This window comes from Micrasema longulum, unplaced genomic scaffold (assembly GCF_059751315.1).
Source record: "Micrasema longulum isolate JH-2025_06_02 unplaced genomic scaffold, ASM5975131v1 h1tg001659l, whole genome shotgun sequence".
Taxonomy (NCBI): Eukaryota; Metazoa; Arthropoda; class Insecta; order Trichoptera; family Brachycentridae; genus Micrasema; species Micrasema longulum.
The window spans coordinates 363065-375687 of record NW_028278838.1 but is presented as its reverse complement, the minus strand read 5'-3'; the positions used below and the strand labels follow the sequence as shown (position 1 = coordinate 375687).

General features: G+C 35.2%; 2 protein-coding genes across 6 annotated transcripts; both read left to right on the top strand.

Annotated features, from left to right (window-relative positions):
• The first annotated feature begins 705 nt into the window (after nucleotides 1-705).
• On the top strand, nucleotides 706-5647 carry CIA30 (complex I intermediate-associated protein 30). Of its 4 annotated transcripts, none has more exons than XM_088237144.1 (2): nucleotides 706-762; nucleotides 3393-5647. In XM_088237144.1, the coding sequence occupies exons 1-2, from the start codon at nucleotides 723-725 to the stop codon at nucleotides 4052-4054; spliced, it is 702 nt and encodes a 233-aa protein (XP_088093270.1). In that variant the 5' UTR covers nucleotides 706-722; the 3' UTR covers nucleotides 4055-5647. The 4 variants fall into 4 exon arrangements, with proteins under 4 accessions (XP_088093270.1, XP_088093271.1, XP_088093269.1 ...); XM_088237145.1 differs by having other exon boundaries at nucleotides 722-895; XM_088237143.1 differs by having other exon boundaries at nucleotides 758-1880.
• A 4045-nt stretch (nucleotides 5648-9692) lies between these two features.
• On the top strand, nucleotides 9693-12392 carry LOC148274415 (lipase member I-like). Of its 2 annotated transcripts, XM_088237153.1 has the most exons (3): nucleotides 9693-9742; nucleotides 10765-11056; nucleotides 11757-12392. In XM_088237153.1, exons 2-3 carry the CDS (start codon nucleotides 10830-10832, stop codon nucleotides 12361-12363), a joined length of 834 nt encoding a protein of 277 aa, XP_088093279.1. In that variant the 5' UTR covers nucleotides 9693-9742; nucleotides 10765-10829; the 3' UTR covers nucleotides 12364-12392. The 2 variants fall into 2 exon arrangements, with proteins under 2 accessions (XP_088093279.1, XP_088093280.1); XM_088237154.1 differs by lacking the exon at nucleotides 9693-9742 and having other exon boundaries at nucleotides 10772-10814.
• Nucleotides 12393-12623: the final 231 nt, after the last annotated feature.

Below are 12623 nucleotides of genomic sequence, written 5' to 3'. Positions count from 1 at the left end.
ATACTAATGTAGGTATTGTTGTTGACGGCCGTCATCCTTTTTATATAATTTTCAAACATGATGTAAAAAATAGAATTTACTAACCAGATTCTATTTAATAATTAAGAGTAGTAGATTCTTGAAAACAAAGTCATTAATTTAATTTTTCTACCCGGAATGAACACATATAATAATGGAACAACCACCAGCTGTTGAAATTATTATAGGTCAACGACTTGGCGACTCAAGCCATTTCATGCAGCAATTACAGGAAATAAATGGCCATGCGGTACAATTCGGAAATTTTAATTGCCTAAAAAAATATTTCTGAATTTTGTAAGGGACTGGACTCAAAAACTATCGTAAAATGTTCAATGTTTAAGTGAAAATTTACAGTAAGTTTGATTGAAGAAAAAAGCATAGAATGGAAGTAAATGGTCAAATATTTTCCGCTGTAATGTATTGTGGATAAGGTTATTCTCATTTAAAAATCGTTTTCAAAATATAGTATTAAAAATGGGATTACCAACAAATTAGAATAAAATTAATCACTTTTCTTTAAATAGTACCATTCTTTATTAACAACCCCTCAAAATTGTTCAGTTTGCTCCACCCCACCTGTATATCTTATTATTCTTATAAATAAACCAAAATAAAATTAGTCTCGAAACCAAAATCTACCAAAAGATGCCATTCAACAAAAGAAAAAGAAGAAGTAGAAGTTTCTATTTTTTCAAATTTCAATGACAGATGACAGCATGAATGACAGCTGCTTGCTGACGGGTAACGGCTTTTTGGATGACAGTTGTATTTTGTATTAAGTTGGATAGTTTGTGGAAGAGTGGAAGACTTATTATTTCATAATTTAATTTCTGCCATAGTGCGCTGATGACAGCAGATGACAGGTGTATAAAAAGTAGAGAATTTATAGAAATCAATTATTATAATAACTCAGGATCTTTATTTTTTATCACATCATTTCCATTATTGTCATAGAATGTCAATAGTTCTTGAAATACGAACGACCTGTCAATCAGTTTCTGTAATTTATAATATATAGCTATTGTACCATATTTTTTTGCACCACAACAGGCCAACTACAGCCCAGAACACTCAGGCTTAAGAATAATCACATTAAATGTTTGTGTTCTCACCGGGAATCGAACCCGGAACCTTCCGTGCGTCAGTCAAGTTTCTTAACTTTTCCCTAAAAGGCAGTAGCCCTAAAAACTTCCGCGCGTTGCGGTGCTGTGTAGTCACTACACATGCAAAAAATGAGAGATTTTCAATCGTAAAAGTGTAATATTCATCGGCAATTGCTTCAATAATTTATAATTGAAGACAAAAGTGATGGTATTTTTAATCTAATTGCTAAAAACATGAAAAAAACATTATTTCATGCTCTCAATGCGCGCAAAAGAACCGTCCCCAACGAAAGCCGAGCAGCTACTAACTACTAACGCAGCTAACTAGCGTCTGGGAGAAGTACAATAAAATTTGCTGTCCGCGCGTTTGACGCATAAAATTTATCTCTCTCGCTCCCAAATATACCCGTATTATCGAGAGTGAGGCGTAAAGAGTGTGCGAGACAATTATACATTAAGATTACTTTTTTACTACGAACGCAACATGCGACACATTGGTAAACTTTCTGTTGTATTGGTGATATCTCCGATTTTTGATAAAACGGTTTTTATGTTTCCAATAAGCATGAATTATTTAATTTAAAAAAACGTTTTTACCGATATGTAAATGTATAATGAAGGAATACTGAAAATCTCAACTCATCATTTATTATATTTATGGAGATATTAAAGTTATTAGACGCAATGTGTAGTTGCTACACATCACCGGGATGGGAGAGTTAACCACTGCATTACGGGGGCCGTCTTCTTATGTAGGTAGGTAGCTATACAATAATACAATCACTTCGCCTTAATTAGTGATCAATTAGTAGTTGGCCCCGGTTAGTCTATTGTGGTAGTGATAACCTAACACCAAGATAACACACTGTCGCAGGTTGTCACATAACATAATAAAATATGATATTCTAATCATTTTTATAATGATTCAAACAGTTACACAATACATTCACAACGCGCGGAGTGATTTAAGAATAATTCCCAAAAACATATTTTGTTTTATTACTACGCAGACGTTTTAATATCTCCAATATTTTACATTACCCGAGACGATTTCTCTTCAGGTAACAATATTAAATACTATGGCAGACACAACACAATATATTTCATCAGACTCACATTTCACACGGTTTCAAACTAAGGCTGTAGTCAGGTAAAACGCACGCAAAATGAGGAAACACATAGGCGACTGATATGACCTGATAGGTGGGGTCAGTGCTATGCAGGCTCCCGATGTCACTGCGACCTGTAAAGATTTATTGTGATGGATCCCCGTGAATAGTTCTCGCCCTCCAAGCCCAGGTCTTTAAAGAACCTGGCTACTGTGTGAAAGGCGAGAGTTCTCATTTTGCTAAATCTCCCCTTCCAAACTCAAATATGTAAAGTATAGGGTTTATTAGTAGCTCAATCACATATAACTATCAACGCACTTAAAAACATGCTAAGCATTTGAGCGATCACAATGAACAATAATGAACATGCTTAAGTTATCGCAATCATAAGTCAACGTGTGTGTAATCTGTAAGTCAACTCTCGTGTCGGTTTGTTTTTTATTTTCCTCGTAAATAAATACAGTTCACTGGCGAAAAATCAGCATTTACTCTAAAACAACTACAATTACTATGGCAACTGCTTTTCTTGACATTTGCTTTTGCCAACCGCCGGTTAAATGCAATGAATAGCATGATAAATAATAAATAAATAAAAATAACAGTTTTGGAATATTTTCCATATTTACACCGGTGAAAATCAAATACGTGATTGCGCAGCAGGATTATACGTAGCGAAACATAAATATTTTGACATTTAATATTAGGTGTTCACGGATGTTGCATTGTGATCGCGAATACGATAAACAACCATGATGAGAAATTGTTATCAAGTTGCTTATTAGCACATCAATAGTTATTTGTGATTGAGCGTAGGGAGTGAGCTCCTTAACATCCTCAGGTTTAACCCGTGGTCCCCCAAGAATAAGGCTTCTTTATATCTATATATCTTTATTTTCATCTGCACTGCAGAACCTAAATCTAGAAGTTTCGGAAAGGTTAATTTTTTTAAGGTGTTTGTTCAATCTGCAGTGCTCTGGGCGGGCTCTAGTGATAACCCTCACTTGATTTCGATTGAGTTTTATTGGGTCAAAAGTAAACCTTCACGGGTACCCTTTTATCGGTTCCTTGGCATGGTGCTGACCAGGGGCTTTTTGCCAGAGCATGAAATGACCTATGAGAAAATGTTCAATAATTTAATGTATTTGTATTTTATAAACAGGTGTAAAATCAAAGAAGATCAAGGGAATGACTCGAGGCACATTGTTTTTCTCTTTTCTCGCAACTTCTGTCATCGGCAGCTTCATAAAGGCAAGCCACAGCAACATCGCAATGCAGGGAACTCCTCAATTCATTTTTGACTTCACTAAATTGGAAAACTTAGATGATTGGATCGAGCAATCGGACCCTGTTCGAGAAGTAGGGATGTCGAAAGCCGTTCTGACTCTTCAGAAGACCCAAGTTTTCCAAAGAGCGGTGTTTTTCGCCCTCCTGAACCCTCAACCAAATGGCGCTGGGTTTGCCGGTGTGAGGAAACTCGATTTCTTCGGGGACCTCAGCAGCTTCAACGAACTTCAAATCAAATGTCGCGCTCAAGGGAAATTCAACGGGTTCAAAGTCGTGCTTAGACATAAAGGGTTGAACGATGAGCCAAATTACACCTATGAACAAATGTTTGACGGGCCGCACGATGGGTTCCAAATTGTGAAACTCCCGTTTGAGGAGTTTAAACCTTATTACAGAGGAAAGTTGATTAACACTACCGAGACATTGGATACTTCAAATATAACTGGATTTGGTTTGCAATTTTACGGAGGAGTTTATTTGCCAGTTAAACAGTGTGGTCCGGCTACTTTGGAAATCGATTGGATATCCGCTCAGTAAACTTATATTACAATGAAGAAACATTTAACTAGCTATATTTATATAACAATTGATGACAGTTTTTTCAAAACACAACATTCGCTTGAAACAATTTTTCAGCACAGGGTTTTTAGTGATTTGCATCAAATCGTGTGAACAAATTACACCTTACAACTAAAATTGAAGGTAATCTAATTGTGAGTTATTCTTATTCTTATTCTTAGTGGTGGGGGTCAGTGCTATGCAAGCTCCTGACGTCACTGTGACCTGTGAAGATCTATTGTGACGGGTCCCTGTGAATAGTTCTCGTCCTCCAAGCCCAGGTCTATAAAGGCCCGGCTACTGTGTGGAAGGCAGAGTTTACATTTTGCTAAATTCCCCCTCCAAGCCCAGGTAGGGGGCGAGCTCTTCAACATCCTCAGGTTTAACTAGTGGTCCTCCGAGAATGAAGCTCCTTTTATGATGTAAAGCATCGCATTCACATAGAATGTGTATAGGTGTTTCGTCATCTGCACTGCAGAACCTATGCCTAGAAGTTTTAGAAAAGTTCATTCTGTTCAATCTGCAATGCCCTGGGCGGGCTCTAGTGATAACCCTCACTTGATTTCAGCTTAGTTTTATTAGGTCAAAATGCATAGCAACCACTCAACACAGTACAAATTATAAATACATTACGTTACATTTATATCTACACAAATAAAATAAACTCTTATTATGGATGTTGTTATGCGATCCTAAACGTCAGAATAAAATGAACGACACGCGGCATAGAAACCCAGAAAAATGCAGTGCATCTAAACGGGTGTAACAATCTAAAAAAAATTAGAATGCAGTTTTAGGCAAAAAAAAATTACATTGTAATCATAAAATTAAGAATAGACCAGAAGGAGCGTAGAATCATATTTGAATACAACGGACTGTGTCCAATAATTCCCCCACTATGCCCTACTTTCACCGCGCGCATTCGTGAGGTCGCAGAGTAATGTTGCTTGATAGGAAAAAGAAAAATCATAACCCAAATGTAAGGTAAAAAAAGCAATCTGTTAATTTCTCTAAGATTTTATTGTGCACCACAGAGTTGTTTAATCCGAGATCCAATTTTCATTAATTCTCTCATTAGAGGAGCAAAGTAGGGTAAAAAAATTTACTACCCTGGCAGCACTAACGAAATTTCCATTTGTTTCTTCGACAATCTGACAGATGGAAAAATAATTAAATTTTTAAGTAATGCATTTGGTATATAAAAATTCATTTGCTAATTACACATGAAATGTGATTGCATCCTGTTTCCTTAAAATCCTAGCAGTATTTCTACACTTTAAAAGGACACAACACGGCATAGTTGATTTCAAATCAGGAGTTGCGTACTGAGCGACGTCTACAAAAAAAACTAATGAGTTAAAACGTAAACCTACTCATTTATGAGTAGTTGAGTAGCCTTCTGTTTGATGTGCGTATGCGGTTTCTGGACTATTCTTAATTCTATGATTGAAATGTATATAATTTGTTCTCAAATCACTGCTTTGATTGCTTTTCTCAAAATAATACTCATCTTTTATAAATTGTTCTTGTGTATTGTAATTTATAATATAAACATTGATACCCATTTGTTAATGTATGTTTTATTATTTTAATATCCCCCTTAAAAATTTAATATGTACAATAGGTGTACAAAAGGATGGGTTGCCTAAACATAAAAAAAAAATAAAAAAAATAGGTGGACAAATGTTGAGATCTGTGCATTATCGTCATATCATTAGATCTGGGTTTTGGTTTGGACAAGTAATGTGAATAGGCAGCGAAAGAATAACTAAAACAATTTATGATGCGAATATTAATGGATGCAGTAAACTGAGAAAGGAAGACTAATCAGTATATACCGAGACGGTATAAATGAATATCAATATTTATGTACGAAAGCGTGCATATTTGTATGCAAATTCAAAGTATCTTTGCCAGTAACCGGTAATTCAACACGTTTAGAAAAAAAAAAATTGTAAACATATTCTATTTTTCATAAAGAAAACTTAATTTTACTTTGTAGATTCAAGTTTCCTCTCAAACATAACCATAATACACGCTTCACGTCTGATGATGGCTTGGTAGTACCAAAAGTATGTAATAAATATGGAAATAGAACTCTCAAATATTTAGTACCTAGAATTTTTAATTTATTACCAAAAGAACTTAAATTTAACTCACATTGTAACAAGAGCAAAATAAGAGAGTGGCTACTCGATCAAGAGTTTATATATGAATAGTAGCTTAGGTGTAAATATTTTAATTTTTCATATATTTTCTTGTATTTAAAAAATAAATTTATATATTATTATTTGTATAAACATGTTTATTCTGATCTTTCCGGCTGTTAATTTTTATCTGTTATTCATTGTTTTTATAAATGTAAGTTATTAAGTCAGTATAAATATAATCTTCACCAACAAGCTACAAAAAGTGGCTTGGTGGGATTTTAGTTTTAGTAAAAATATAAAAAGTGTTTTTTTTTTTTTAAATTGTAAAAATGTATAATTATGCTATTAAATAAAAAAAAAATTTTTAGATAAAATTGAAGATAAATTTTTACTTCCCATCAGAATACGTACCCTTGGGGGTTTAACAAATATAGAATAATAATATGACAAATATTCTTCTTTACCACATCCGTTCTTAGGTGGAGCACGTGGACATCACCAGACGCCTCCAGGAGACGCTGTTGCCAGCCAGCGCTTTCGCCTCCTCCAGCGTCAATATAAGGGTGTCAAATGTAAAACCGCCACTGTCCATGATCACTGTTTTCGGGAAAATCAACTAAACCAGCAGCAAAAAGACTATTTCTTTTTAGATCAATGTGCAACTTGTGCGTGGTATAACAGGCAACAAAAGGACTATTCATTTTAATTTGAATGTGCACATTGAACTTAAAAGATATGGCAATTTGGCCACTGGTTTTATTGGTCTTCTCAAAAACAGTGATCATGGACAGTGGCGGTTTTGCGTTTAACCCCCCATATAGAGGTTCCACTGTGTAATGATTACTACCCACCAATATCTTTAATGTCTTATACCCGTATGCAGAGACAAAACTTAAGGTGAGGAAAGTACATTCTAATCTCAAATGCGGAGAATAACCCGAAGGTGAAGACAATAGTGTGGGTGTGTTGGCGTTTTGCTTACCTGTTGGGGTCTCTCTGTACACGCTGTGTGTAACTTTTGTACTCACAGGCGTGTGCGTGAGGTAGGATTAGGCTATCTTCCTTTTTACCTGCATCCATCCGCTCGGGGCCTCGCGTCCCTGTTGGAGCCTGCAATCGGTCCCGTCGGTACCTTATGACCAACACCCTACTACGTTCTTTTCAGAAGGTGGCGGGGAAAAGGATTCATATATATATTTTATCACACAAGAAATAAGAACGGCTTACTTACATGGATAACACTATTTATTTTATAAGAAGCTGGCGTGTAATGCAAAGATATTTTATAATACATTCAATAAAATCTAACTTAATTCAAATTTACATCTAACACGTGTTTTATAGAAGACTAATTTTATGTGAGGAAGAACTGCAGTTGAATTTCGGACAAGGAGAGAAGAACGGACCTTGAACTTCGCGCTTTTTATAGTCTTTGTTCTTGTCTCCCTCTACTTCCGGCTGGGTATCGAACCGCAGGCTGGTAACTTGACGAGCTGCGTTCGCTTGTGTGGTTTCGCTCCTCGGTAGGTCCTTGAGGATTGTCTATGACGGAGGCGCCACAATAGAATGTACTTTCCTCACCTTAAGTTTTGTCTCTGCATACGGGTATTAATCAGAATGTTGTCTTATTGCGAATGGATTTTTATAATAAGGTATATTGTTTTCTAAAAAATAATTCAATTTAAAAACGTAGAAACGTGATTCGACAAACATAAACCAGATACGTGAATCATATTTTTTAGATAAAAATATTGTCCAAGCGATTTTATTTTGATCCTAATATATTTTCATTTTAAAGATACTTGAACACAAATAAAACGCAATTTTACTGCCATCAAAATGCAAATAAATATTCGATTTCATAAAACAATATATTATTTATGACAGAATCGTGAGCAACATTTTAACATTTTTTTATGTATGTTGTTACTTTCCTTTGACCGTTTATTCATAACCAATGTCTTATTAGAATTATAAGTGATTCTTAGGGTTTAATCATTAAAAATGACTAAACATAGACGCAGAATAGTATTATTTGTGATACTGTTTCTTGGAATATCACATGTTAAAAGTAATTTAATCGAAGTTTCGGTAACTCAGCAAGTGATGGGATTTTTGCCAGTTTGTAAGTGTTTCCTTCGATTTACATATGTATCATTTACATACATGTATCATGACTTGGTGCCGCAACGGGCACTAGCTAATGTAGGACAGGACAATACTGTCACCACCACGCGCGTCATCTTGAATCCATTTTTGCAGTGTTCCGCATTTAAACTGATTATTTTTACCATGAAAATAAGGGTCAGTGAGCTCTTTACATCACTGCGACTTGAGTAGATCTATTGTGACGGGTCCCCGTAAATTAGTTCTCGCCCTCCAGGCCTAGGACTTTAAAGAGCCCAGCTACTGAGTGAAGGGCTAGTGTTCTCATATTGCTAAATCTCCTCTTCTTAGCCCATATCCTTAAAGTAATGCACTGTAAGGTAGGGGGCGAACGCTTAAGCTACAGTCAAATTGTATTATCCCACTGTCCTATCCTGCGTGGTCAAGGCTGTTCAAAATATTTTACCAAATTGGTTCGTGTTGGAGTGTGTTTTTTAACTCTGCGACTGAATTAAGTTAGAATATCAATGGCTCAGTTTCATAGAGGGATAATTATATTTAAAAATTATCCCTTTTCAATTCTACAATTTTCATTTGGAAATAAATTAACTTAACAATCTCCCAACTCCATAACTAATTGAAACGTTGTGATAATTTGGATTACACCTTTAATCCTAAAACTAGTAACCATTGGGTATATATTTTAGGTAAATATACTCATATATTTTACACTTAAGGTGATGTAAATAATTATTTGTTACAAATCAATTTAGATCTGTCATAACTATGGTCAGCCGTTACTCAAAACAAGCAATTTCTAGTTATCTCTGTATGGAACTGAGCTATCGAATAATGTATATCACAATAAAAACATGAGTCGGAGTGGATTTTGCAATATGAAAACCTGAATATTTATTTTATTATTTCAACTCAATAAAGTTGGAATAATTGTGACTCACTTCTTCTTTCTTCTCAAGTGTAGATGTTTCAAAACATTAATAAATGATACCGTATCCCCTTTAAAAAAATTCAAGGAGGTTTTCAAACTCAAACTCATTTCAAATGCGTTAAATATTAATAAAAGTTAATCTGTTTAAAATTGAATTCATTTATAGTAATAATAATACATTTTATTCCAGCATAAATGGCTAAATAGTTCGGAGCCATATTCTATCATAAAAAACAAAAACATATTTAATTATGTAATCAACATACATAATATGCGTCTTTTATTTTATTACGTTTTAACTAGCCGGGTATGTCTTTGTAAGTGGCATTAAATTATCAATGTTTAAAAAGTAAACAAAAATATTAAATTTTTTATCAGGATCAGGTTTTAACTTTAATCGTGCAATATCTAACAAATAGTGAAATGTTAATTACCAACTTGAGCCAGAAACTCAACAATATAGTCTGTAATGTATAAATTAAAGAAATTAATAATGTAACAAAATATGTAACAGCATGTACAGTATTCTTTTTCTTTTCCACATCCGCTCCTAAGTGGAGCATGTGGACATCACCAGTGGCCTCCAGGAGACCCTATCGCCAGCCAGTACTTCTGCCTTCTCCCACGTCAATCTGGCGCCCCTTAGTTTTGCCGAATAAAGTCGAAAGATCGACGGCTTTCCAGGACGGCGATAGTATTAGATAATATATATAGTACATGTTTTTGATATCTATCGTATTCTTCCAGTATACTTTTATTCAATTTAAAATAAAATGTATACCCACACACAGGCCATGCGTTTGTGGGATTTTTTATGTATATTTTTTAAGGTTTATTATCTCTCATAGATAGAAAAATACTGTTTTAAAACCATGTTCCTAGGATTGGAGGTTATGTTTAATTTTTCTCTATGTTAAAACTTTATGTTCTAATTTTTATCTTTAACCCTCCCTCCCCGGTGATGTGTAGCTAGTACATATTGCGTCTAATAACTATAATATCTTTATAAATATAATAAATATTGGGTTTAGATATTCAGTATTCCTCCATTACACATTTACGTATCGACTGAAATAATTTGTTATTAAATAATAAGTACTTATTAGGCACAAAAAAGCATTTTATCGGAAATCGCGGATAAATTATACTCACAGTATATCAATGTTTCGCATTGTTGCGTATGAAGAAAAGAGTAAAGAATTTACACGCGTCGCAGTACTAGCTACGAGTACTTAGTAGATCTCAGGAAGTTGGCACGGGTGTAAATATTCCGTTTTTCTCTTTTTTAAACTCTTATTTTTTTAATGTGTAGTGACTACACAGCACCGTAACTCGAAGGTGTTTTTAGGACAGTAAGGGAAAGGTTAAACATAAATTTATTTTATGATTAGTTAAAAAAAATAAAAATATATGAAGTGGAAACAAAGATAAGAAATCAATGAAAGCAATAAATAAGTATTTGAAATATTGAAATATTTTTCCAGGCGGAGTGGAAATATTAAATGCAACAATACCGGAGAGCTCTCTCGACCAGGTTAGAATATTACTTATGTACAGAGGAAGGGAGTATGCCGCCTATTCTATTCGCAATGCGACTCTGCTTTTCACGAACCCGTTATTTAACCTGCGACAGAAGACTGTTATATTTGCTCACGGTTTCACACAAAATGCTACCAACGGAGCATCGAGAGTACTGACAAAATCTTACTTGGCTCTAAAGAACTACAATGTGCTGATGTTGGATTCCTCGTCGCATATTTCAAAGTTTTATATGAAGTGAGTATATAAAACAAGTTTCCCCTCGTATACAACGAAAGCACCCACCCCTTTATCAATACTGTCTATAAAGACTGGTGTATTTCTTCAGTTTCGCATATTCATTATCAATTTTATAAACACTCTTTCTCTCTCTCTTTCTCTCAGATGATTATATATATTTTTACAATCGAACCGCGCTTTCATTGTACCCTTCACTGCAGTATAGTCACAAAATACACTAGACAGTATTTTCTAGTCTAGTAGTAAGAATACATTTCTCTTTTCCATTAATTCACCATGTAATCATCACGTCATTCCATCTCAGTTGGAGTATACGGTGTGCACAAAGAACCTCAAGTCATCTGTCAGCTGCCAGCAATTGCGCATCTTTCCACGTCAGGTTTGCGTCCCATAGTTCTGACATGAACTGCTGGCGAACAGTCAGCAGCGGACGTCCAGGATATCGAGAACCTGATGCCTTGTAAAGTAAGCAATCGTGGTTAAGGCTCTCAAGAGGCATTCGTAGTATGTGGCTTCGACAACCGCATTGCCTCCGCTCGATGACAGTTGTCATCGGAGTTTGCTATGCCCATTCACATATTTCTTCATTCCTCAAAAGTTAAATCACTGCACACTCGAGATTTTTCTGGGACACCTATTCTCAAAACTCAATATTCCCAGTCAATAAATAGATTTCTTAAAATGTTTTAATTTCCAGGTCTGTGACAGCTGTCAGAAGAATCGGCAAAAGCCTAGGTAACCAGATATACAAATTGTCTCAAATGGGCTTAAACATGACTACATTGGATCTTGTTGGCCATAGTTTGGGAGCCCAAATCATGGGGTTTGCCGGAAAGCGATACTTTGAAATAACCGGCAAAAGGGTTCCTCGAATCGTCGGATTAGACCCGGCTGGACCTTGCTACAGAGACGTCCCACCTGATAGGAGAATCCGCAAAACTGATGCGGATTTTGTACAAATCATACATTCAAATGGAGGTTACCTTGGGCTCATGAAACCACTTGGCCATGTTGATTTCTATATAAACGGTGGAAGGATCCAACCGACTGAGATATTTGTTCCTCCCAATGCGTACACGAGCCACGAGAGATGTGTAGATCTTTGGTACTTTTCAATTAAGCATAACAATAAATTCTACGGTGTAAGTTGCCCGAATTTCGCAGCTGTTGACATGAGAATGTGCAAAGGAGAAGGGAAAAATAAAGCGCTGATGGGGCCTTTGGCAAATCCGAACGTGCATGGAATATACTATATACACACTTCAAATCAACCGCCGTACTATCTTGAAAGTGTACATCACTAAGAAAATTAAAGTATAATGCTGTTTCTGTATTTTTCTCACGCCTAGTCAAATTACATAATTTTTAAAGATAAAACGAAAAGTTCCTTTATTTACAATTGTCATCAGGTATTTAGTCATGGACTTATTCCTAAATAAATAGCTGATTACTCAAAATTTATATAACATATATATTCGCCCACTCCTAGAGTATGGCTACCAAATCTGTAGTCCCTATTTTTGAAAAAGACAGTTGCCGGAGTAAGTCCAGAGAAGAGCAACTA

Coding starts and splice junctions, on each gene's coding strand:
- CIA30 (XM_088237143.1), top strand. CDS start 1,835: ATGGGAGAGTTAACCACTGCATTACGGGGGCCGTCTTCTTATGTAG. Junction 1,881..3,392: donor GGGGCCGTCTTCTTATGTAG/GTAGGTAGCTAT, acceptor TTTTATAAACAG/GTGTAAAATCAAAGAAGATC.
- LOC148274415 (XM_088237153.1), top strand. CDS start 10,830: ATGTACAGAGGAAGGGAGTATGCCGCCTATTCTATTCGCAATGCGACT. Junction 11,057..11,756: donor ATTTCAAAGTTTTATATGAA/GTGAGTATATAA, acceptor TTTAATTTCCAG/GTCTGTGACAGCTGTCAGAA.